We start from the raw sequence: 27,204 nt of genomic DNA on the forward strand, positions 1-27,204 counted from the left end.
ATTATAATGATTCTTAAATAAACAACATTTAAAAATTAAAAGGGAGGGAGAGAGAGAGAGAGAATAATGGGAAAATAAAATGTTTTATGTATTTTCTCAGCTTTTACATGTAAAACTTCCATTTGAACATCCTTGTTTGTTGCAGGTAAATATCTTGCTCTGCATCGATACTCTCTGATTGCTGTTCAAACAGTTTGAAAAGGAAACGAAAGATCAGCTCTGATCAAAGGCCAAATGCAAATCAGCTGCAACTGATGAGTTGAAGTGAAAGAAGTAAAGCATTTGCACAAAAGCAACAAAGATCAAGCTTCAGTTAAGAGGGACAAATTTTTCCTCACATTTAAATACACTCAGAGGAGATTTGATGCTGAACTCAACGTCTAGTCAACACAAAGTTAATGTTTACAATCAGAATACAGCACATTAAACACCACAATGCTACAAACCTACAAACACAAAGCATGAAGGACTTTGTGACAAAGAAAGTTAAACTCTGTACAGAGTTGAGGACACATGGCTTTAATATTGTCAAACAGCTCCACCTCGTGGTCACTTTATGTCACTACATTCCAAAACTGTTATTCAGATTTGGGTCCATGTTTGGACAAAATAGATCTTTGTGTCCTGTTATCTGTTGTTCTCTGTCATGTCAACACTGACTTGCATATATATATATATATATATATATATATATATATATATATATATATATATATATACATATATATATACATATATATATATACACACACATATATACATATATATATATATATATACATACATACATATATATACACTCACATATGTATACATATATACATATATATATATATATATATACATATATACACTCACATACGTATACATATACATATATATATACATATACATATATATATATATATATATATATATATATATATATATATATACATACATACGTACTTCCTGCGAAGACTGGGATCTTTTAACATCTGCAGGAAACTCCTGTGGATGTTCTATCAGTCTGTGGTGGCTAGTACGCTTTTTTATGCTGTTGTCTGCTGGGGGGGTAACATGACAAAAAGGTGTACTAACAGGCTAGAAAAACTCATCAGGCGGGCGGGCTCTGTGGTTGGCATGAAGCTGGACTCCCTGGTGACAGTGGCAGAGAGGAGATCACTAAAAAAAAAACTACTGGCTATTGTGAATGATGCCAGTCACCCTCTGCACACTGTCATCAGTGCACAGAGAAGTCTGACCAGTAACAGGCTGCTCCTCCCAAAGAGTAGGACCAACCGGCTCAGAGACTCCTTTGTCCCCCGAGCCATCAAACTGTACAACTCTGCATTAGGCAGGAGGGGGAGAAGGAGGGGGGAGAGGGAGGTGTGCAGTCCGCCTGATACAACACATGCACAATAACCCATACAAACAGTTGCAATAACTTATACGTGCAATAGTGAACTGGGAATCTGTCCCACCTCTACTGTGTGCAGTGCTTGTTTATATTGTTTTATTTAACTTATCTTATTGTTATTATTGTTATATTTATTACATTCTATTTGCCTCTATTTTGCTTTGTCTTGTGCTTGTCCTGCTTTACTGTTGGTGTTGTATTGCTACTGGTACCCAAGTATTTCTATTCTATACATACATACACACACACACACACACACACACACACACATATATATATATATATATATATATATATACACATAACTTCTAGAAAATGAAACAGGTTAAAATTTATAAATGGTTAAAACATGCTGGAATTTCATGGCCTGTCCCAGGTGTACCTGCCTCTCACCTGCTAAAATATTGGGCTAGGCTCCAGCTTCCCTGCGACCCATCATTGGAAAAAGCGGTATAGATGATGGATGGATGGAAGAAAACATAAAATTTTAAAGCCCAAATACAAATAAATGCAGACTCAGGAATTCAACACCTGATGGAAAAACATTAAAACATGAAGTAACTCCGTATTGTTGAGTTTGATGAAGGTTTCCACAGTAATCCTTGTTCACGTGGTTCCATCAGCTGGTGATGATGATGGTTCTTGATGCAGGTCCATCTCAGGGATCAGAGATCACTGGTCCAGCTTAGTTTTGCTCTCTTGTCCTTTACACACCAAAATGAGACTTTTTGGGGGTTTCTGCTGCAAAACTCAAAGTTTTATGATGTCAAATACAAATTAAAGGAGAAACAAAGAAAATAATGATTAATATGATTGTACAAAAGTTTAAACTGCAAGGCTGCTATAAAATAAATATTTAAAAACAAAGTAAATACAATAAAAAAGAGGAAAACAAAGATACAGACTGGAATAAAATAAAATCCAATATTAAATAAATTAATAACAATAAATAAAAACATTAATAGTACAGAAATAAAAGGGAAAAAAACAGATAAAATGAATTTAAAAAAGGCCAGAAGTGGTTTGTAGCAAATTTGTATCAATAAGTGTGAAGGTGTTAAAACAAATCAGGTTCCTGATTTCAGAAAAATTAACTTGAGCCTCTTTCAGACCTTTTCAGAAATGTTTCAGAACGAAGACGTTAAAGCCGACATAAAATATCTTCTTTACTCTGCACAAAAAGTAAATATAATAATATTCTAAATTTTGGCTTTTATGTACAAATGAACAGAAAATTTCTGCTCCTGCATTTTTTGTTCTGCTTCTGTGGAAATCAAAACTTATAAACACAGATTTTTCAAGGAAGTTAGACCACGCCAGGGTCTGCAGGAGACGACGCCTCGGCTGTCGTCATGTGACGTCAGGATGGAGCGTCACCTCATCTAAATCCAATTAAAAGAAGAAAAAAAAACAGCCAGTCGTTTTCTATCAATCATCTATTTATTTATTCATTGTGAATATCAAAAGAAAAAAAAAAAGGCAGTTTGTCTCAAGAAGTGACGTCAGAAGTGGTTTCAATGAACTTTACATTCAATACAGTTAATTCCACTTTAGCCCCGCCTCCTTTGTGCTCCTGGACCAATAGCAGGGAGGTTACAGGAGTGAAAGCTGTGATCCTATTGGTGCTTTCTGAACTTCATAAATCTATGTTCAACATTACAAATATATAAAGGCTCTACACAGTGGTGACAGTGATAAGGTGTCCGGTCTACTTCAGCTCATTATAATACTTCTCCGTCTTCAAAGACGGTGGCGCACACACACGTTCACACACTCACACACTAAATATTCAGTGAGTTCGGCAACGTGCACGAACGCGACGACAAAAACTACAGCCGTTCTTCAGCCTGCAGGGCTCAGAGGTCACAGGTGGGGTCAGAAACAAGTGCTGCGTCCTTCCTTTTAGTGTTTTATTTGGGTCCTAACAGAAGGGTCGGTCAGTCGGGGTCAGTCGGGGTCAGTCAGGGTCCGGTCCGGTCTGGTCGGGTCAGGTCAGGTCCGGTCCAGTCAGGGTCCAGTGGGGCCCGTACAGGAGGAAGAAGTCAGCAGCTAATGCACTGTGGTGATGTGAAACGTATACGATGTGCGTTCTTCAAAGCAGGACCAGTGTCTCAGTGTTTGTGGATTATTTCCACGTCTGTTCTTCTTTTCTCTCCGATTCCAAATCAAACGTTTACACCGATTCTCTGCACCGGATTTAAATATAATCACAATGTTTGAGATGATCACAGAATAAAAAACAAACAAAAGAATCAAAAGAAAAGAGATCTCTGTGATCCAGGTCCATCATCTGGAACCGTTTGGTTCCAGTTCTGGTTCTATGGAAATTTCACCAAATGGAAACAGACTGGTCTAGATCAGCTGGTCTGGGCTGTGTGGCGGTCAGCTGGTGGTCATACCATAGTTTTAATGAACCGAGCTGTTTATTAAACCCAGCGGAGGTGAAGTTAAGACGGCTGATGTTTCATTGAAGTGAAACATGGAGAGCGCTGGTCTGGTTTCCCTCTAACAGAAACCTGACGGGCCTAATCTGTGGGGTAAAGATTCAACATGGCGGCGTTCACAAACACTGACTGATGTTTGGTTACCGAAACCAGCGCCGTTACCATCAACCAGTAGCTGGGATTTTATCTTCAGTAAAATCTGCAAGTTTTTATCCTGATTTCATGTCAGCTGGTAAAATCCAAACTTTAACAGACGCTGATGGTTTGTTGGAAAGTTTTTAAGATCATTTCTGCTGATTTTGAGCCCAATTCAATCACAAAAAATAGAAGGCAAAATAAGAAATAAATAAATAAATAGTGGAACTAATCTGATAATATTTTCTATATCAGGGATCCTCAGTCCTGGTCCTGGAGGACCGGGGTCCAGCAGGTTTTACAACTTTCCCTGCTGCAAAAACACCTGACTCAAATCTTCAAGCTCTGCACAAGTCAGTCCGAATCAAGTGTGTTGCAGCAGAGAAACTTCTAAAACCTGCAGGACACCGAGCCTCGAGGACCCTCTGAGGGATCCTCACATATCGTTTTCCTGGTTATACATACGGGATCCTCAGCCTGGTGGATCCCAGATGTGTATATAATCACAATAATGACACATCAGGATAAAACTACTGATCACTGCGGAGAAATCAGGATCCTGCTTCAGCGGAGGAACAAAAAACTGGTTCTTCGAAGGTTCTGAAGCTGAACAGGAACCAGAACCTGGTGGAAGACTGGTTTGGGACAGTTATCCTAAAGAAAAGGTCAAATGGATCGCCCCCAAATTCGGATTTATGACTCCGGTGTTGTTAATAAGGGACACACATGCAAATGAAACATGTCTAACACGGATGGGACATCATTCCCAGCTCCGGGTGGAACACAAGGAAAACGGGATCTTTCATCCCGTCACCTGAGCCACCAGGTAAAAACTCAGCAGACATCAGGTCTGGCGTTCCCGGTTCGCGGAGGATTAAGCCACAAAATCTGCAGTTGAAGTTTGTATCTGCGTTAAAGTCAGAGTTGTGTGAGATGAGCGAACATGAGATAAATGTCGGTCCCAGTTTACGACTGCATGCAGCAGACGGACACACGGCCGGTTAGAAGACCCTTTAAACGACGTAAAAACAGACGGTTTTACTCCGAGTTAAACGAAGATTTAAGGGAATGTTTTGAGGAAACAATCTAGTTTTAGGTTTTGGGTGCTCACATCACACACTGCAGTTGTTTTCTATAAATATAATTTCATCTCATATTTAAATGACCACATATTTACTTTAACGCTTTCCAAAAGGCCTAAAAACAGTCGGCCAGCTTTTACAGCTGAACTGAGGGCACGTGGATGAAGAGATTTAGAGTTTTGGAGCCGAAACGACGGCGATGACCCACGTTAAGCAGAATGTTTCAGACCGGAAACAGTCGGAAAGAAAAAAGTCTCGTCACCAGGGCTGTTTTTGTTCAGTGTTTAGATGTGTAAAAATATTATTTCTGCTGGTAAGATGTTTGAAACGTGATCGATTTAATCCTCTAAAATAACAAATTCATCACAATTATTTGCCTCCTAATTGAAATTTCTTCTTTTAACTTTGTTTAGTACAATTTTAGCTTCATCTCATTTTATTCTGATTTGCACTTTGATGAATTTTTGATTTTACAAATGATGATTTTCCTTCATAAAATTCACATTTATTTAGAATTTGACATTAACTTGTAAAGTTTTGGCTTATTTGGTTCCGTGAATCACTCGATCTTCTAAGATTCTGATGTTTCCTCACAAAATTGACTTATTTGACCATAAATCTGATTTTGTGGTCAGGAGTTGGATTTTTAGTCGAGTCATGGTGACATCAGCTCTGATACGTCCACCAGCCGGACCACGCCAGGCCAGGTTTTCTGCGTGTTTCTGCGTGTGCGCTTGCTAGCGCAGCCAGGAGCTGGGCACCCACTGCGGCTCCGTGTCCAGCTTGTTGATGAGTCGTAGCAGCTCGCTGAAAGCTTTGTCCTGATCCGTGTTGACGATGATGGAGTCGAACAGGTGGCCGCAGCTCTGCTCCATCTCTCGGGCTTTCTCTATGATGTCCCTTAGCTCCTCAGGCTGAAAACAAACAAACAAATGTGTCAGAGACGTAAACACAGCTGGGATTTGCCTGACACAGAAGGAATGAGGAGACGGGAACCTTGGGGTTCTTGTTGTCTTTAGCCAGCAGAGCTCGGAGTCGTTCCTGGGAAGGCGGCGCGATGAAGATGATGTAAGGCTTCAGGTCCGAACTCCTCAGCACCTTCAGAGCCTGAACACACAAACACACACTGAAGTCCTCTGGGTTTTGAGGCTGAAGGTTTTGAGGCTGAAGGTTTTGGCTGCGGCCTGGTGAGTGTCACCCACCTGCGTGTGCAGACAGAGCACACAGATTTTTCCAGCGTTGATGACCTGCCTCACAGAGTCTGTGCTGGTCCCATACAGGTTCTTCTCAAAGTCCCCGGACTCGATCAGCTTCCCTGAGAACACAAGATGATTCATCATCCCACAGCAGATGCACCAAGCAGCCGACCTGTGTCGGAGGCTTTATGCCAGAACTGTATTTATCAAACATGAGCAGGACATCATTCATACATTAGTGAGAATGAACCGTGATAAAAATGGCATGTTCCAGACACCAAGCTCGCTCTGCTCGGCCACAAACGCCTCATTCTCCAAATATATTAACAACAAGCCAAAGCTGCCCTGGACGCTGATTGTGTTCCTACTCGGAGTGATTCCTTTCGCGTTTATCTGGTGATCTGGTTTACATCGTTTAGGCTACTTCATTTTATTATTTTAATTTATTCATGTACTTATTTGTTTAAAGACCTCCTGTTTTTGTAGTTTTCTCAGTTCTGTTTTATGACATAGTTTTTAGCTCCTTTAGTTAAACTTTTATAATTGTCGATCTTATTTGTTCTTTTTGTTTTTATGTTTATTTAATTTTGTACTTTTAACATTTTTAACTCCAGTGGGTCTTGATATCGTTTCCTCACATTCTTATGTTAAGAGATGGGAATGGGGGGGCTGGTTGCTTTGGGTATGAGTGTGTGTGGATTTTCAATTGTTGTTTTATATTCTTTTCTTTTGGCAAACATTGTTTTTTGTCTGCATTTTATTATGTAAGCACTTTGTGCTACTTATGTATGAAAAGTGCTTTATAAATAAAACTAGATTTTATTTCATGGAGAGAAAAAAAAGAAGGATTTTCTTATGAGTTAGAAGCAAACCTAACATCTCTGGTTAGTTTACATTTCCATCATCAGGAGGAAACACGACGAGTTTCACACAGATGGAAATAAATAAATTTCTGTCAGAATAAAAAAGAAGTTGTTAAATGGTCTGATCGTCTCGCTGCACAAAGACAAGCACATCTGCAGCTGGAGGACAAAACCCAACAGAACTTCAGCCTCTGGATGCCGTTTCTTTGGTTAACCTCAGCTGGTTTTAAATGATCTGACATGACTTGAACACAAACCGGAGTCAAAGCAAAAAAGGATCCCAAACCTGAACTGGTTGTTTACATCATCATCTACATACGACCTCCATCACACAAGACCTGACCTCACACGTAAACATGGATGCTACACGGGCCTGGCAGCTTTAGCTCAGAGGAAGAGCCAGCTAGATCCCAGCTTCCCCAGACTACATGTCGAAGTGTCCTTGGGCAAGACGTTGCTCCCACGTTGCCTCCGATGTGCTCATCGGTGTGTGAATGTGTGTGATAGGTAGCACTTCCAAGATAACAAAACAATGTAACGTCTGATGAAGTGCTGCAGTAGAAGGTAAAAAGTGAAGCTAAGCAGGTTTCCAGGTGTTTAATGGAGGTGTTACGCAGGTAAATATCTCTGGAAGCCATCGGCCGATGATGATGATGATGATGATGAAGATGGACACCTCTATCAGTGGTCAGAGTCAGGAGGATCCAGGGACAGCCCCACATTCACCTTAGAAAAACCATGAGGATCCAGAAAGAAGTGAAGCCCAAGATAGTCTATGATAGGAAGAGTGAATCCTTCACTATAAAACCTCCTTCATCTCCATGGAAACCAGCAGGACCTTCATGGTTCATGGTAAACAAAGGCAGAGTCATAGGAGAACATGTTAGCAGAGTTTTTAGAGCTGGAATCAAACTTTTCACCACAAACAGCAACAGTAAGACCTGGTTTCTGGTTCTGGCTGCTAGCTCCAGAGTTTCTGTCCCACCGTGATGAGACAGACGTCTCTGGAACCAGCAGAGTCTCTGCTTTCATGTGACTCCTTGTTTGTGTAGAGAAATTAGCAGAAGCTCTAAAGTGGACAGAGATGTTTTCATGGTTTCTACATTCACATAGAACTACTGGGGTATGAACTGTTTTTGGTTTGGATGCCGATGCTTGTTGGAGTCTTTCAGCTGAGTTTCTCCCGTCATGTTGCTATGCTACATGTTAGCATTGCTGCTTCCTGCTAGTCATGTTGCTATGCTACATGTTAGCATTGCTGCTTCCTGCTAGTCACGTTGCTATGCTACATGTTAGCATTGCTGCTTCCTGCTAGTCATGTTGCTATGCTACATGTTAGCATTGCTGCTTCCTGCTAGTCATGTTGCTATGCTACATGTTAGCATTGCTGCTTCCAGCTAGTCATGTTGCTATGCTACATGTTAGCATTGCTGCTTCCTGCTAGTCATGTTGCTATGCTACATGTTAGCATTGCTGCTTCCTGCTAGTCATGTTGCTATGCTACATGTTAGCATTGCTGCTTCCTGCTAGTCACGTTGCTATGCTACATGTTAGCATTGCTGCTTCCTGCTAGTCATGTTGCTATGCTACATGTTAGCATTGCTGCTTCCTGCTAGTCATGTTGCTATGCTACATGTTAGCATTGCTGCTTCCAGCTAGTCATGTTGCTATGCTACATGTTAGCATTGCTGCTTCCTGCTAGTCATGTTACTATGTTACATGTTAGCATTGCTGCTTCCTGCTAGTCATGTTGCTATGCTACATGTTAGCATTGCTGCTTTCTGGTGTCTGCAAACATCTTCTGGACTGGAAGAGCTCATGCTGCCTCCTGTAGAGGGAGGTCTGTGGAAGAAGAGGTTAAACTACACATCTGCTTATAAACAATCACTAACTTTGTAATTATGTGGATGATGAGACAGGAGAGATTTACAGCTCCTCTGTTCTACCACTGGATTCCATGTCAGATTATATTTAAACACATTTCTGAGTAAAAGAAAAAGTTAGTAAATTCCACATTAATTTATCTTTTCACATTTGCGACACACAAATCTGTGTAGATAAATGAGGGTCCAGGCTCCTACGATAACCAGCAAGTCACCTTCCATCAACTGTGGCTGGTTAAACTTTCCAAAACTATCATTACAGTAAAAACATTTTTCAGATCCGTCTCATTTAAACTGATGTTTTAAACGGTAACGATGAAGATGTTTCTACACTGCAGGAGAAAAACCAGCAGCTCGCTGTCTGCTGGTCTCTTTGGTAAAACCACCCTGATATGAACCAGAGTTAAATGTTCCCACTAAGACTCCACAGAAGAGGCTTCGGGAGCCTCGAAGTGGCCCAGACTTAAACCCATCTAAAGAGCTCAGTTCAGAGACTTTGTGTCCAGCCAGGACAGAAACAAACAGACAGGAAGACGAGGATAAACTGTCTAAATCCAGGCTGAATACCTCGGAAAATGAGACGTTTCTGTGTTTTGAGTGTCTGCCTGTTTCTGGAGACCTGAGGAAGAGGAGGAGGAGTGCTGAGAGGGAGGTTGTTGTGTTTTAGGTGAAAACTTTTTTTGTGCTCCGACAGCAGAATGTTTTCAGACTGCACATCAGATTTAAGATGACGCAGCAGCAGGATGCAGCCACACAGAGCCTCCATATCGGCTTCTGTCAACAGTGTGGACCTTAAAATATAAACTTCTTTTTAAATCGTGTTGAGAGACCAGTAAAACCAGTGAAGTTTAACCAAAAAGCCAAAAACAAAAAGCCTGCAACCCTTTTTTAAAACCTCACTTTAGTAGAAATGTGACAAAACCAAATCCATTATAAACATGTTAAACTGTGGCATTAAAATGATGTAATATTTGATATTCATGGAGGGTTAATGAAGAGTCTACCAGCTGGAAAACAACAGACACTTTTTTGCTAAACATTATTACTCGGTTGGTGTAAACATTCACTAAAGTCTCTTATGAGATGCAAACTTAGTCATTTCAGAGGTTTAAGTGATTCAACATCCTGCATTGCTGCTGGGGGAAATACTAGTCAGCTGGGTGGGCTGTCCCATTTCAAGAACGTTAAGCAGCTTCGAAGTGAGCAGACCCTGAATTGGGCCACAGAGAACTTGGTGCACTCGGTTGCTGAGGAGGCGAGGATGCTGTGAAAGTGACCTTAATCCTGCCTCCTGGTGGACAGGAGGACTAACCCAACCTGGGATGTCCTCTCTGCCTTCCTGTGGACAGGAACTGGTTTTTATTTTTGGAGTAGAAAAAATAATTTATGTGGCATCTTATGGTGACAGCTTAATGTTTTATAATTAGTTGTATAACCGGCGATGTTGCTGCATTTTAATGTAAATAATTATAACTTTGCTAAATTTGACCACAGGTTTTTGAAATCAAATATTTCTATTTGCATTCTAAGTTAAAAAAATGGTTCATTAAACATGTTTAAAATGAAACTTTTTCCGACTCAGATGTAATTTTTTTGTGGTATTTTAGGTCCAGTGAGTTGAAACAGGATGTAAAAAAAAGGTTGTGCTGAAACAAGGAGACCAAACACGGCAGCTAAACTGTTTTAAAGGTGAAATATTGAGATAAAAACAAAAGCAGTGAAAAGAAGCCATTTACATCCTAGACTCCAGAGGTTCAACAGGAAACTTTTCTTCTAAAAACTGGAAAGACGTTTTGCCCAGTCGAGTCTTACCGGCTGCCATCTCGGCCTCGAAGGTCTGACGGGAAACGAAGTGGTAGTCCCGGCCACTCTGCTCACCTTCTCGACGACTCCGTGTGGTGTCTGAGGAAAACAGAAAATTAAAAATGAAGAAACAACGATGAGTGAAACAGACAAAATGATAAAAAGTGTCTGTGTGATGGACGTTTCCTTACGAGGTACGGCTCCGGCAAACCGATCCGGATGGTTGTTGAGAAGTCTCTGTCTCAGCTCCGCCTGCCCGCAGCTGTTTGGACCAATCAGCGCAATTGGACGCTTCCTATTGGCTGGCTGGTGATACAGGGCCATCTCCTCATAAGTCAGGATTTCATCATCGAGATCTGAAGCCACAAGGAGGACACATTACATTACAACCGAATATTTATAATATAATATAATATAATATAATATAATATAATATAATATAATATAATATAATATAATATAATATAATATAATATATCTTTTTATCTTTATTTTTACTTATTATTTTGTATTGTATTATGTGTCTTTGTATGTTTTCTTTTTCTTGCTGATTTGTTCCTCATGCCTTTCTTTCAATTTCATTATTGCTTTGTTAAAAATGACAATGACATTAAGATTTATTTTATCTTTGCAACTTTATCTGGTTGAAAAGTGGCTGAGAGTGAGTTTGAGACCAGCGTTTAGCTCTGAGGATCTGAATTTGAACCACAGTGTGTCTTTCACCTGATTTCAGGTGACGTGCAGGACGTACCATCATTCCTGTGGGCGTTGTACAGCATCTTCTTTCGCTTCCTCTTGTTCTTCTTTGCGCACCACAGCTTCCCTGTAAACAGAACTTCTAGACCTCAGTTGCAGCTTTACTGAGTTACTACGTCCATAAAAACTATCCCCTTAACCCTGCAGTCCTCAAACTTTGCTGTAGAATACATTTTCAGCTGAGTAAACCCTAAACCAGGGGTGTCTGTTTACATTTTAGTTCAGGTTCTACATGCAGCACAATCTGATCTCCACTGGGTCTGACCAGTAAAATACCAGCATAATAACCTGTAAATAAAATGACACATTTTCCCCTTTGTTTTAGTACTAAATATTTTATTAATATATTTTTTGTATATGTGTGTGTGTGTGTGTATGTATTTGTATAATTTATATATGTTTGTATATACTTATACAAACATACACACACTATCCATGATTCCACCCCCATTTGAGAAACACGGTCTTAACCAGGTTATTAACAGGGGTGAAGTTACTTTGTGACTGACCTGACTTCTCAGGTTCTTTGTCTTCTTCTATGGTTTGTTTCATGGCTTCTCTCTGCTGCTGGAAACTCTTCCCTGTAGGGGAAAAAGATCAGGTTATCAGGGAAGTATAAGGTCCTTTAACTTTGTCAAGCAGGCTTTCTGAGCATCCTGTAAGCAGGACGTTTACTCTGAGGGTCCAACTTTCTCATGTTAGCTCCCCTTGGTATTTGTGACCTTCTTTTAACACAATTTAAGCTACATTCAGCTCAGTAATTAGTCCACTTTAGATGGGAAAGAATGTCATTTTTAAGGTCAACAATTTGGTCAACAAAGAAAGAGGCACACAGTCCTGGTGATTTCCTTCATTATTTAGCTGCAATAAACGTAATCGTATTACGGTATCACCATGTGCATGCGCCCTTAGCATTCATGATGCAACACCAAAACAAACAGCGGTACCTGGGACCAGTCCAGCCAGCGGCTGGTTATCCTCATCTCCGTCCCTGTACGCCTGCCACCAGTTGGGGTCTGACTGGCTGATAACATGGAGAATATCTCCTTTCTGGAAAGATAGGCCCAGCTCTCTGCACGGCACGTACGGGTCATCAGAGGGGTCATAGTCAAAATGTGCCTTCACATGGACCTGATGAGGAAGAGACGACAGACTGATGACGCACTCAGGATGTTTTCTAACATCACTGCTGTTGAAGGTGATAAGTTTAATACCCCATTTAATGCAGGAAAATTTTAAATTAATCAGCATTTGCAAATTAAATTCTACATTTTTGTTGATTTAATGACAAAAGAATATAGATGTCTTCCAGGTGAAGTACTTACCACCGTTTCTTTGACAGAAGGAGGCTTGCTCTGAGAGCTGGGTATTAAGACGAAGGTCAGGAGGCCGTGCATGTCGGCCTGTTACAAAAAACACGGAAAACATAACAGCACCGACACAATACTGTTGCTTTATCTAACAAAAGTGGCAAAATTAACATCAATGCACAAAGTTTTCACCATAAAGTTTAATCTCCTTTGTATCTGAACGTTACTCCCCAGAGAAGTGTGTAAAATACTCACAAGAATGTCAAAGACTTGGTTGACGTCTTTCCCTCTGATCTCGATGCCGTTGATCTCTAATATTTCATCTCCTTCTGAGAGAAGTCCACTGCGTTCGGCTGCTCCCCCACGAACGATGCGACTGACCACAACGTTGTCCATTTCATTACGAACAGTCGCTCCCTGCAGAACAGACCAACACAAAGAGATTTTTCATTTGTTTTGTTTCTTTTCCTACAGCAGGCGTGTCAAACCTACGGCTAGCCAGAGGGTCCAATCCGGCCTGCAGGATGAATCAAGGTGAATATGAAAAAGACAAATAAGATCTTTACTGTAATTCCTGATTCATCTATGTGAGGTTTAATTTTTGTTTTTACATAACAGCACCTAGAAGAGCTGTGGTGTTTATTGCTAAACATTCACTGCTAAACAGGAAGTTTCTCACGGAGACTTTCTGCTCCGACGCCCCCCCCTCCCCTCCCTCTCAGACCTACGCTGTGGGTCTCTCTCTTTCTCCCTCTCTAGCTTGGTTTTTTGTAATCTTATTTAATTAGAATTATAGAATTTCTGTAATCTTGCTGGACCTGATCAGGGAGGACAAAAAAAGAGAATTGTGAAGAGAAGTAAGAAGGAAAATTCATGACTGTTGTAAAGTGTGTGTTGTTAGCAATTAAAATTGAGGGGCAGTAACCACACGCCCCCCAAAAGTTGTTTATGTGTTGTGTTTCTTGTGTTTTGATATCTAAGTGTAATTAAAACTGAGAGGCAAGTCGCCACAGGGTGCAGCCAACGAGGCCACTTAGATGGCCCCCGCTCCACCCAGCATGACATGCACACCTCCCAACACCCTACATGAGTGTGTGAAAGAGTGGGGAGGGGTCCGGGGATGTAAGTCCAGAGGAAGCACACTTCCCTCCAAAAGGTGAGAGGGGGCCACACAGCGCTCTAAACAGCACCATGAGCACGCAGTTTGGAAAAAACAGGTGATCCAGACAAAATTATGGAACAATGAGTGTTAATTCAACAGTTATGAAACTACCCACGGCAGGGGCACTGAGAGGGGCTGGAAACGCTCGCTGGAACTGCAGGCGAGCCTTTATGGAAAAACATTTAAGCTCCTACAAACTAAATTAAAACTAGAGGGATAAAATCTCTCCTTCCAGCTGTCTTTGCTGTGATTGTATGTATTGTTGTATTTGACTCACCAGAGGAACGTCTCGGGCCTTCTCTATGCGAACTATCTTGACGGTCTCTCCTCCCCACTGGGTCAGGGTTTCTCCTTGGGCAGGCAGCGACTCCGGCTGCATTTCCCTCTCCGCTATGCTGTCGTGGGCCAAGAGCAACGACTGCGAGACAAACAGCCCGGCTCAGTCACACACTCACCACAGGAAAACGGCTGGATTCTGCTTCCTCAGTTTGTAAAAACAGGTCGTGTGTTGAAACTTTTCCAACAACATATTTTAGGATGAGCAATTTCAAGCTGTACTCCACAAAAAGTTTAATGGAATAGAAAAAGAAAAAAATAAATCTTGAGGTTTTTGCTTTTTTCAGGAAAGAGTTGGTGTAAATTAGGGCAGACGCAAACTGTTCTGGTGTAGCAAACATGTCTGACACTTAGAAATTGTCCATTGCAGAGCAGTGGAAACTTGTCTTTGATGGATCGGCTCGCAGAATGAAAACACACAAGTTAAACAATCTTTAGAAGTAAATGAATTGGATAGCAGGCAGCACTGTTGGCTACGTTCAATGTGTAGAAAATGGCATCTGAACACACTGAGATGGGCTGTAGCATCAAAAGCTTCTCAGCAGGTCATTCGTTTTCTGACCGAATGCCCACGTCTACTACTGAAGCGTAGCTATACTGCCCCCCTGTGGTGTCTCTACACAGCCAATACGTCAAGCAGAGTCTGAATTAGGTGTGTTACAGCTGGGAAGCTTCTAAAACCTGCAGGACACCAGCATGAGGACCAGGATTGAGGATCCCTGGTCCAGGCTGCAGCTGGATCTCTCAACCAACCAACTTGTTTAATTAGGAGCAAAGCTGCCGTCCTTTCACACTGCTGGTAGATAAACTCAACGACGATGGTCCCCATTAGCACACACACAAAGACGGAGCACAGTGACAGAATATTTTCATTCCTGGTGATCAGTTTATTGAATGATCGGATTTGATGCATCTGCAAGCACTTCTGAAACACTTGAAAATCTCTGGTCTACATTTTCTAGTCCATTATTAGATTTCTTTTCATACATAGTGACGAAACTTCCTGCATTTTCAAAACATCCAGCCTTTGTTAAACATGGCGGTTCCAAATGTTTTAGCGTTACTTGTTTATACTCCGACTTCCCGCTGCTGGACGCCATTGTTTTTCTTGTTTGTTCGACTCATGTTGTGACTGCGTCACTTCCATCTTTCTAACAGAAGAGGCTGAATATACAGAGACAGCATAGTTTTGTTCTCATGATGTAAAAACACAAAATGACTTAGATACATGGGTCTACTTGCACAAAGACACCAGAGTACAGGGTGTGTTATTCTAAATTTCTCACAATCAGATAACTGCCATAGTCAGACTATGTTATTTACATGATCAGCTGAATAATCTAATAACTCCAGACATCAGATAATAATTCTGATGTGCATGTAAACGGGCTCGTTGTAATCCTCCATTGCTGTAGCCATTGGCGGTGTTTGCACATGCTGGTTAAGGGAGAGGTTGGACTATGATGTCACTGGTTCAGGAAAGATGTGTACGGGTTGTAAACACAGAAACAAAATGGTGGTGTTTTCAAATTTATTCACTTTGGGACCTGGTTTTTGGGAGCCCTAAGCGACTGGTTAAAAACCAGCAGTTTTTCTTTGTGTGGACATGGCCTGTTAGTCTCTAACTGGTCATGTGACTGTCACATGGTCACTACAGCGGTCTGTTCCATAAAAGGTGTCTGCTGTAATGACAACCAACTTGGTTTTGTTTGTAAAAAAACATCAGATAAAAAAAAAACTTTTTCAAGAAAAGCCAGTAAAAGTGTGTGTGTGTTGTGTGTGCACACCTGGATGTGTGTGTCCGACAGCAAGCTGCTGAGTTCAAGTCCTTCTTTACTTTGACATGACTGTGTGACATTTCTGACCTGAAACCAAACACGATTACATTACAACGGCAGCATGAAAAGACTTAAACAATAACGCTTAACTTTAGATTAAAACTGGAGTTTTCTAAAGGTGAACAAGAACCAGACTTAAAACTCAGGCTGAGCTCATTCGCTTTAGTCTAAAACTGCTTTATAAACATCTGGGACGGACAATCTGATATTTCAGTTTATTTAAATGAAAAAATGGTGCAACTTATAACTTTAAAATGTCTCTGCAGACGTCCCAAAGCACAGCAACAGAATCAGGCTGATACTGTAAAACAGTGTTTCTCACACTGGACTAACTTGAAGATGCTCCAGGGGTTCATGAGAAAATAAAAAAGAGGGAGGGAGAACAGTTCAGGATTACTACACACATGAGGAAATGTACACATATGTACATTTACAACAACTTCTCGATCTTTAAAAGATCTAGAAATGATGTATTTTGTCGCTTCCAGATACCTGGTATGAAACGTTTGGCGACGTAGATCCATTTAAATCTGGGAGTTGTGATGCATGTGTAAATGAGTAAATATAAAAATATGTAAAATAAATAAAATATGTAAATAAAATAAAAAATAGAAAAAAGCTGAAAAAATAAAAATAGAAAAGAAATATTGTGTATATAATAAAAGATAAAATATATTTAATATATATTAAGTTACCATTTATTTAAAAAATATATAAAATGTGTTCCTTTATAAGAAATTTTTTAACAAAAATATTTTAAATTGGTTAAATTGTTTTCTTATTTCTCTTATTTTCTCTCCAGAAATAATGTTTTTCTAAAAGGACAGTTAATGAAACAAACATCTTGATAACGTACTTGTACTTTATTGCATTCAAAAGGAAAAAAAGTGGAGTTATTTAAAGGTTATTATGCTGTTACTTTACTGGTCCGACCCACTGGAGACCAGATTGTGCTGAATGTGGCCTCTCAACTAAAATGTGTTGAGGACGAAGTAAGCTGAAGAAAAACACAACAAGCATTTTATCCTTTTTGAATGAGAGCTGGCAGAAATGAATTCAGCCTGAAAACTAATAAATTAATTTGGAAGATTTGCAGCTCAGCCTCTGCAGGTGTGTCAACAGGTGAGAAGAAAATGAAAATTTAAACTAGAACTATTACAATGATCATTTATCTTCACCTGGTTGTTTTAAAGTCGAGCTGAAGACGTCTAAAACAATCGCGCCTGCAGCGGCTGTTTTTATCTCTCCGTTCGTTTCCACTTCATTAACAGTGACAAAGGAGCATGTTGCTAGGAGTGCAGCGTGAACATAAGCTCTTCTTTGTGGAGCCAAATGCGGGGCAGGGGGCGGAGATGCCGACATGGAGCAGAAATAATGCTCTGCTTATAATCAGATTCCACTGAAATTAAATGTTTTCAGCCCAACACAGAGGCAGAAAAATAACCTCAGCTCTGATCGTACAAGCATCACAGATTTTAGGAAGAGAGAAAATCAAACGTTGTGTATTTCAAGCATTCGTGCGACTCGGTGTGTTTGTGCGCGTCCTGTAAACACTGATGTTTCAGCTCTAATTGACGCTGAACAGAGCCGCTCTGTTAAAACTCGTTACTCAGCGCTCGCTGACCTCGGCTGTCACGGCCAAACAGAAATGAACTTCTTAAATTAAAGGAGTCTGGATGCGTTACCTCCATGGCCAGCGGGAGCGCCTGCTGTGTGTGTGGATATGGCGGAGAGGGTTGGTGCATGCTGGAGGCCACGGCATTATGGATCTTCAGAGCTGACTGGAAGTCAGACTAAAGGGGAAAGAAAACAGATGCCAGTAAGTCTCGTCATATTCAGCCCCATGAGTAATCTACAGTTCTGTAAAAACTTCATATATTTAGTATTAGAAAGCCTGCAGTGGAACATTTATTAAATCATTTTTATTTGTTGTTTTAAAGGCTGCAGATGTTTAAAAGCCTTTTGCTTTAACCATTTTATTTTTTTTCTCGGGGTGATGGAGAGAAAACCAGGGCAAGTAAGAAGTCGAAGGGAATGCAAGTGAAAATAAACCTAAATTCTCTATTTTCCCAAACTTTCAATGTTGTTTATATTTTTAAAAAACAGTTTTATCTAAAAATAAGATCAATCTAAAGATGAACAATGCGTGACATTTTACACTGTGTCATTATTTACTGAGCAAAAACAAAAACAAACAAAAAAAAAAACTAAATCCCGCCTTGCTGCTTCCACAGGAATGAAGAGGGTCAGCAGCAGCCAGGTACTGTAATCAGATTACCCTAATATTCTGATGTTTCTACATGCACTTATGAAATATTTTTTAAAAATCTCTGTTTTCATCTACTGTACCATTATCGGATTTGTTTTGTACGTGCATGGTGACGTCACTTCCTGTTATTTTCAAATTTGTTCTGTATTGAACATGGCGGCGCCCATGCGCTTAGCGTTAGCTGCTAATATGAGAGGTAATGAGCTGCTAAATAGTTTAGAGCTGAACATTTTTCATCACTGGTTCCCAAACTTTATCTGCAGGGCCCCTTTTCATCCACATTAATAATGACAATCCCCCCGCCTCTCACCACCACATACACCCCAACGCTATAAAATGAAACACACAAAGAAATGCACGCGAGTAGCGACAAATCTTACATGTAAGATAAAACTGTGACTTCAGAAGTGGCGACAAGCATAACTGAAACCAAACTAGAAGAGCAGGAACAGCAGAGGCTTTATTTAGCAGCATGTCTTATAACAAATTAATCAAACAATGGAAGGATAATACTGATACTACACAGGTCAAAGACAGCAATATCATCTGTAATGTCAGAGATATTTTACTTTATTATAAAGAGATATTGTTTAAAAATATTGTGATATAATTTTTCTTAACATCGCCCATACCAAAGTAATCTAGAGTAAAATATGAGTCCATCAGTGTGAAGCTAAAGCTTGACTGAAACCGGTTCATGCAACAGGACAATGATCCCAAACACAGGAGCAGATCTACAACAGAATCAAGGTGTTGACATGATCCAGTAAAAGTCCAGACCTCGACCTGACTGAAATGGCGTGATGGGACCTTCAGAGAGCTGCAGAAACCAATGCTGCAAACCTCAACGGCCTGAAGAAACGTCGGAAATAAGAATGGACCAAAATTCTTCCACAACCACGTGAGAGACTGATAACATCACCCAGAGAAGCATTACTGGAACTTTCTGCTGCAAAAAGAGCTTCTACAAGCTGCTGGATGATGAGGTGGAAGCGGTTTTTCCACACCAGTTCTGGTTTATGTTCAGTATATCCTGTTCCTGACACCGTGTGACATACCATGTGTTGTTCACATGAGGTTTTTACTTCATTATAGAACCTGATGAAGACCAGATGGTTTAAAGAAAGTATTTTCAGTTATTTTCCTTGCAGTCTGGATTTATTCCTGCTGGTGCAACTGAATGGGATAAAAGTTGGATTAAATGTGCTGCAGACGTTGCTTAAAACCTTCAACTACTCAAATATAAAGAATCTGATATCACTGGAAGCATATAAGAAAGCAGACTCGCTCTGTCAGTTAAACTCCTGTTACGTTACCTTGCTCAGTAGTGCGAGGACCAGCTCTACGTCATTCTGGCTCTGCTGGTCAGGCAGGAAGCCTTGAACCTGCTTCAGCGACAGCAGCAACTCCTCCAACTCTGCAGAAACATGCACATCATTAAACCAAAAAACATTTCTACAAACCAACACGAGACGTGAAAGTGTGTTCAACCTCAAAGTCTGACTTCTTTTAATGATTAGCAAGGCTGTCATGCATCCAGACTGATGTGTCTGTGAGGCTCTTTCCTCATTAAGATTTGAGCTGTGTGTGTGTTCCTGTTTGTGTGTGTCGGCATCGCCACCTGACAAACAGTTTTAATTAAGTCGCCCTTTAGAGCCTCTCAGGCTGCTCTCCCTCCCTGAGGAATTCCCTCCCTGATGGCAGGCATTCCTTTCACCCAGCCTCTTCTCCCTCCTTTCATCCCTCCCTTTTTAAAATATCTGTTAACATCCCTTCCTTTTCCACCTCTTCTTCCCTCTCAGGTTGTCACAGAAACAACCTGCTGGTATAGCTTGTGCTGTGTGTCCCGTGTGTGTGTGTTTTACCCAGCAGTGCATGCGTGTGCTGGCTGCCAAGCGACAGCTGCCGTGGTACGTGTGTGTCTTGAAGGAATGTGGGGTTGTCGATCCCGATGTGGGGATGCTGGGAGAGCTTCCTGAGTCTCAGCGAGGCGTTTAAATCCAGTTGCCGACCTTCTTCCTCTCTACGACGCCGAAGGTCCTCCTGACACAGACACAAGGAAACAAACTGATCTTAGTTTCTAGATGCAGTTTATTTATTAAAAGATAAAACCGAAGGCTGCAAACAGCTGCAGTAAACCCAGGAATCCAGGAAATCCACGTTATTGGTGATGCGTTTTAGTGTCTTTTTTATATTATATTTCTAAATTCTTCTGGTGTACATTATCTATTTAGTACACCAGTCATTTTATACTCATTTTAGTATACTCATTTATTATTAGTATCATTTTAGTATATTTCATTAAAGTGAAAGAATTTCCCGGTTTGAGACCAATAAAGTATCCATAATCTATCTATCCATCTATCTATCTCTCCATCTCTCATCTATCCATCCATCCATCCATCCATCCATGTCCACATCCATCCATCTCCATCTATCTATCTGTCTGTCTATCTGTCCGTCCGTGCGTCCATCCATCTATCCATCCATGTCCACATCCATCTCTCCATCTGTCTATCTCTCTCTCTCTCTCTCTCTCTATCTGTCCGTCCGTCCGTCCGTCCACCCATTTCCATCTATCTATCTATCTATCTATCTATCTATCTATCTATCTATCTATCTATCCATCCATCCATCCATCCATCCATGTCCACATCCATCTCTCCATCTGTCTGTCTCTCTCTCTCTCTCTCTCTCTCTATCTGTCCGTCCGTCCGTCCGTCCGTCCATCCATTTCCATCTATCCATCTATCTATCTGTCTATCCGTCTATCCGTCCGTCCGTCCATCTATCTATCTATCTCTCCATCTCTCATCTCTCTATCTATCTATCCATCTATCTATCCATCCATCCATCCAGCTATGCATCCATCTCTCCATCCATCCATCCAGCTATCCATCCATCCATCCATCCATCCAGCTATCCATCCAGCTATCCATCCATCCATCCATCCAGCTATCCATCTATCCATCCATCCATCCATCCATCCATCTCTCCATCCATCCATCCATCTCTCCATCCTATTGAAAATGGACTGGTCTGGTGAGTAGCTGAGGAAGATGAAGATCTGCTGACTGTCCAGTTACATAAGAATGAACTGTTGAAATAACTTGGAAATAGGACAGAAAAAGATCAGGATTTTTTCCTGTTTAACAATTCTCACAGAACAAAAACACATTTCTGAAAAGCATTAACATCATAAATAGTGAAAATTTGTAGGTTATTAAATAAAGGAATGGATGAAGCAGAGGAGTCGGACCAGCTTGTGACTCTAAAAGTTTTTCTGAAGGACCAAGAGTTTGTGACGAGTGGTTGGAAAAGTATTTGCACAAACCATCACCATAAGAAAGATGTGGACAAATCAATTAAAGAGTGACAGATTGTGGTGATCAGGTATATCCATCTATCTCTATAATGTATTTATATCATTAATGCAAATGATATGTGAAAACGATTCCCTGGTGTTAAAAATATTAAAACTTAGATTTTTCAAAAACAGTTCAACTCCTTGAATTAAAGATAGCATACTGATCAAGAACTAGAAAAACTGACTCATCATCCTGATGTTGACCAAAGGAAACTGGCATCTCAAATCTGTGAGTTCAGCAAATATCACAAAAGCTGTAAATAATGGCTGATGTTAGCATTTAGACTGGGACCTGTAGTTTCCATCCTCTGATACCAGCACCCTGCAGTCCACCATGTTTGGTTGTTTAACTCATGAACAGGAACATCAGGGCTTTGAATCACTGTCAACTACTTCAGCTACCAGTCCCACTGGCTTTCTTTAAATTTTTAAGAGTGCCGTAGCGTCTAACAGGTATGTAGCGCAGAATGGGAGAATATGTCATGAAACTGCATGTTTAGCCGGTTTACATTGCAGCAAGCGCTTCTTCACAGCTCAGTTACTCCCTGTGGACGAGTCTGACCACAAGCTTATGATGATAAGAAATCAGTGTTAATAGGTATGATGTTCTAAAACTTATCAGTAGATTTTTTTTACTAGTTTGTTAAGCACTTCATTCTCACTCATTATTTATAATCCAGTAAATGTTCTAAGCTTTTGTACAAGTGCACAATCCAAATAGATTTTAACAGGTTTTATAGCTTATTGTATTGACCAAAAAGATCAAACACATGATGCCAAATTCAGATAGGAGTTGTCAAGTCGACATCACTGTATCTGTATTTACAGTCATGATGCATCAGGTTGCTCCTCAGTTACAGATTTATGAGTAAAACACAGTGAGCATTAATCAGGTAACAGGTTTGTGTCTCTACCTGGTGTTGTCTTATCCTCTCCAGCTGGGCCGATCGTCGGACAGGCAACGTCCGACTGCCGAGTTCTCCTGGACAGTCAACGGCCATTTCCCGGTGATGCTGTCCTCCCCTCAGCTCTTCATCTCCTCCCTCCCCGGCAACATGACCATTCAGATGGGAGGTTGTCATCCCTCCCACACGTGGCGCAACAAGTGTGTGTTTAAGTAGCTCCACGAGTGTGTTGGTTATGTTATGCTGAGATAATGAGAAGTCTAGGAGGGTAACTCAGTAAACATGGCGGCCATGATACCATCAGCTGTGGAGAAAACAGAAGCACAAAGACATATGTAAGATCTTAATTTCTCCTCATATTTACAACCTCTGGTGACCTTCGGGACCTAAAGTGTACATGCACAAGAACTCAAATTTCTCACAAATCGCAAACATTCAGTTAGTTTTCTGATATTAACCCTTTAAAGGGGACATACCATTAAAAATCCACTTTTCTAGCCCTTAAATACATATTAGCGTTTATTAATGCAGAAAATTTAAATACATTATCTCCTGATGCTGTGTATATATCTTTATAATCTTTTTGGGTCATATTTTTCAGTCTGTTTAGTTTTCTCTATCATCTATTACGTTTCGTTATCTATTACGTCACAGGATTTGCTGTGGATCTGCTAAATAAGGTCATGGACTTTTGGGTATCCAGTTTTGTGAATCCACTATTTTATAATTTTTTTCTCAAAGCGATTCTGTAGTCCATGTTTAGTTATGCCGAAGTTACCAGTGGACAAGTCCAAATGTGCTGCTGTTGGGTGTATCAACCCACACAATTCCTTACATCGACCCCCGGCATCAGAGCCTTTTTGAAGTGCCTGGTTGGATTTAATTTTTCCCGGAAATGTGCCGACATCAGTAGGGAAAGTCCTTTTTGTTTACGCGAAGCACTTCAAGGACGAGTGCTTCAGCAACCTCCGCCAGTATTAAGATGGATTTGCAGAAAGTCTGCAGCTGAATGAATCAGTTCCTTCTCTCTATGGAAACGACAGACACAGTAAAGCGGTAAGCTCCAAATAACGCTAAAATTACATCAAGCTTTATTTTAGACATGCATTTTGTGTGCTGATATGATGTACCAGCCCTTGTTTAGGTAGTATTAGCAATGTGCGTTCTGTACTGTGAATTATTTTCTATATAATAAATATATTAGATTTTTGGATTTGTCAAAGATTAGCAGCAAAACTGAGGTAACTGCTTTTGTATTTTTTAGGTAATATCAGATACGTCTTACTGGATTCCTCCAGACGCGACTGTTTCCCAATAAAAGCAGATCCAGGAATGGTTTCTGACGTATTTACTGACTTCATTCATTGCACTTTAAATTTGTCAGTTGTATAAATGTACTAATGTACTGTTGCTTTATTTATGGTCTTTGTATTTTAATACGGGTGCTGCTGACCTCTTGACCAGGTCGCCCTTGAAAAAGAGATCTTAATCCTAATGTGACTTTTAACCTGGTTAAATAAAGGGTTAATAAATAAATAGAAGAAATCCTGGTATTTTTCTAGTTAATTCATAGAGCCATGTGACCAACAGGGGGTGCTACGAGTGATCTGATTGTGTGTGAAACAATTTCTGATTATTAACATGTTTGTTAAGATATTGATTAGGCAATCAGATCACACATACACAAAAAAAATTTGGTTCCCCTGGTGGTTCCACATCTTGTTTTCCTCCAAATTCAGGATGAAAACATTCAGTTTTACAATGACAGACATATCTTCCTGACTTTTACTTCCAGTTTCTGAGAGCTTCCAACCTGATGTAGCAGAGTACTGGATCAGCAACTGGTTTAGTGACTGTGAACCATGAAACCATCAGCACGACAGAGTGGTGTACTGGTTTAACAACACTAAGCAGATACGTCAGTGTCAGCTGCAGCTGCAGTTTCGCATGACAACCTCCAGCCACTTTATACACATAACCATGGCAACGGCTTCATCAACAACCAGGTGGTCTCAACAATATGTGGGGAGGAAGAAAGTGAGGTAGATCTGAATGAAGTAAGAGATGGATGGATGCCTTATCTGAAAGTGTCACATAACAGCAACATGTCTGATATGCTATCTCTCAGCAGCAGGACTGTGGTCTCACGGTCTCAGAGACAAACGGCAGAGGTCCCATGATGCAGCAGTGAGGAATGCCAGGCAGCTCTGGGAGCAAAATTCCACGAATGGGGGAAGGGAGTGTGTGTGAGTGGACAATCAAAACACACTTCACTTGTGTTCTTTGTGTATTTGACCATAAAATCCTGGGAAAAACACAATGAAGAAATAAGTCCCTGAATAGATTTTTTTTCTTCTACGTGTAAAGCGGAAACATAAATCAGCTGGAAACATCTCAGCATGGAGGCAAAAACTGAACAAGAGGAGGACAAAATAAGAAGAGACAGGACTAAAAAACTATCTACAGATGATGAACAGGATCTGAAATCCATCAAAGACCTGACCCAGGGTAGATGCATCTGGATCTTTAGCTGATCCATCTACTGTTGGCCGAAGCCTCATCAGAAATGGTCTGGAAGTGTGGCTGTCAAGAAGCCGTTCTTAAGGGGAAACAGGGAGAAAAGGTTGAGGTACGTCACATGACACAAGAACTGAAGATCAGTGGGAACAGGTCTGAAGGAGACATGGATCCTCTCCAGAGCCCGGACCTTGTTCTGCAGATGGATATCCAGCAGAGAAGGAAGGTTGCTGCCTTAAATAAAAGCTTCCTTATGGCCCATTTATGCTATACGCAAAAGACAGATACGGAGCATTTAGTCAGTTTTTTGCTTCATTAACGTACGTCCGTTTTCGGGGCCCTAGTGGACGCCTACCCTGACGGAGCAAATGTACCACTGGAAACTATGGGGGCAGTATTGAGCAGAACAGCTGATGTACGACCCTTGAAAGAAAAAAAGAAGAAAAAGCTGCAACGTATGAAACCACTGCCATCTGCCTCTTCGTATGTCCCTTTCTGAGAGTTTGTATTTTTGCTCTAAAACTGATGTTGGAACTTGGAGGCGAACTCTGACCTCTGCACTGCCCTCTGGTAGATATACTTACATGTTAATGTAAAGGACACATGACAGTTTGAGGGCTGCAACGTTTGAAACGGATGTCCGTGTTTAGCAAACTTAGCCTTTAGTCTGTTTTATATCTTTGTACAGCTGAGGTCTAGCTTAACAGGCTCCATGTTTCATAACTTAATTTTCAAAGTGAAAAACGGAAACAAAACAACTGAGGAAAATGAAAATCTCACAGACATTTGCTTTAAACCTTGTGGTAAAAAAGGAGCAGGCAGAACGAAGAGCTTTGAGGCCTACACCCTTTTACTATTTTTATGATTGTATAATGGGACAATGTTAATATAAACATAAATAAATAAAGTTTGAGCGTCTCTAAAGTAGATTAAAAGCTTTGTTGTGAACTCTGCTGAGTAGGTAAGTCTTCTGAGATGAAACAGGTGATAAATGTGGGGTGTTTTTTTCTGCCCAGTCAGAATTCACAGTAAGTTCAGTAATGTGTTGTGTTGTATGTCGTGTCTTTCAGCTCGGGGTTTTAGCAGGTGATGAGAGCTCGGGTATCTGTGTAGGTTCAATAAGTAACGCCCTGCTGACTGAGTCGACACTCCCAACTTGACAAGAGACAGAACTGGTCGTATTTCTTGGTGGGCGTTTTGCTGCTCCACAAGAATCAAAACGACGACTCCTGCAGCAACAAGTGCTTCCTCCAAAATTTTAATGTGATAACTCAGTGCAAACCAAAACATTGATGAGTACAACAATTTCTTTTGGGTTACAGCGGTGTGTTTAACATTTCTCAGGTCTAGGTGTGGGACTTTTATCTGTCTGTGTATTGTGTCTATTCTCTGAGCTTAGAGAATGACACTACATTAAAGACATAGATAAAGACAGAGAAGAGGTAGGTGTTCTCCTCTGATTGGCTCTGATCCACAAGTTCTACACTGTACTGTATGCTGGTTTGAAACTGGCTCACATTAGGCATCCAGTATGGTGAATAATGACACAGACGAGTCAAATATCATTTTTAAGAAAAAGAAAAAAATGCTTATAAAAAGTATTTTCATCAAGACAAATACAGTTCGGTCAAATCCACGTTCCTGATGTGTAACAGCTGTCATCACTCTGAGCTAACTGTCAGGAACAAGTAGCATACTATGATTTCCACAATGGGGGCGACATTTTCCAGAAGCAGCGCAGCCTCATGATCCATTTCAAAGTTTGAAAAGTTTAGTTTCATTCAGTTCAGTGAAGCTTTAAGTTAGTTAAAATAATCATTTGTACTATGCTTCACATTAGCTACATCTACATGGAAAAATATTTCACCTGTCTGAGTGAAATCAATCTGAGTCCGGCTGACATGTTTACATGGAGGCTGGATAAACTGATCCTGATTAG

The 27,204-nt window shown here is 40.6% G+C and overlaps 1 protein-coding gene across 2 annotated transcripts in view; it reads right to left on the reverse strand.

Annotated features, from left to right (window-relative positions):
• Positions 1–2,844: 2,844 nt before the first annotated feature.
• pals1a (protein associated with LIN7 1, MAGUK family member a) overlaps positions 2,845–27,204 on the reverse strand; it is a 37,921-nt gene continuing 13,561 nt past the window's right edge. For both annotated transcript variants that reach the window (XM_041971966.1, XM_041971968.1), the window contains exons 2-17: positions 22,758–23,052; positions 20,342–20,519; positions 19,793–19,893; positions 17,893–18,000; positions 16,157–16,234; positions 14,311–14,451; positions 13,127–13,288; positions 12,887–12,964; positions 12,509–12,692; positions 12,071–12,142; positions 11,557–11,628; positions 10,997–11,161; positions 10,815–10,904; positions 6,263–6,375; positions 6,057–6,167; positions 2,845–5,974 (exon numbers count right to left, since the gene is read on the reverse strand). In XM_041971966.1, coding sequence (XP_041827900.1) covers positions 5,798–5,974; positions 6,057–6,167; positions 6,263–6,375; positions 10,815–10,904; positions 10,997–11,161; positions 11,557–11,628; positions 12,071–12,142; positions 12,509–12,692; positions 12,887–12,964; positions 13,127–13,288; positions 14,311–14,451; positions 16,157–16,234; positions 17,893–18,000; positions 19,793–19,893; positions 20,342–20,519; positions 22,758–22,925 — 1,998 coding nt within the window. In that variant the 5' untranslated portion in view covers positions 22,926–23,052 and the 3' untranslated portion in view covers positions 2,845–5,797. The remainder of the gene's footprint in view (positions 5,975–6,056; positions 6,168–6,262; positions 6,376–10,814; positions 10,905–10,996; positions 11,162–11,556; positions 11,629–12,070; positions 12,143–12,508; positions 12,693–12,886; positions 12,965–13,126; positions 13,289–14,310; positions 14,452–16,156; positions 16,235–17,892; positions 18,001–19,792; positions 19,894–20,341; positions 20,520–22,757; positions 23,053–27,204) is intronic.

Source organism: Melanotaenia boesemani, chromosome 20 (genome assembly GCF_017639745.1).
Source record: "Melanotaenia boesemani isolate fMelBoe1 chromosome 20, fMelBoe1.pri, whole genome shotgun sequence".
In the NCBI taxonomy this organism is placed as follows: domain Eukaryota; kingdom Metazoa; phylum Chordata; class Actinopteri; order Atheriniformes; family Melanotaeniidae; genus Melanotaenia; species Melanotaenia boesemani.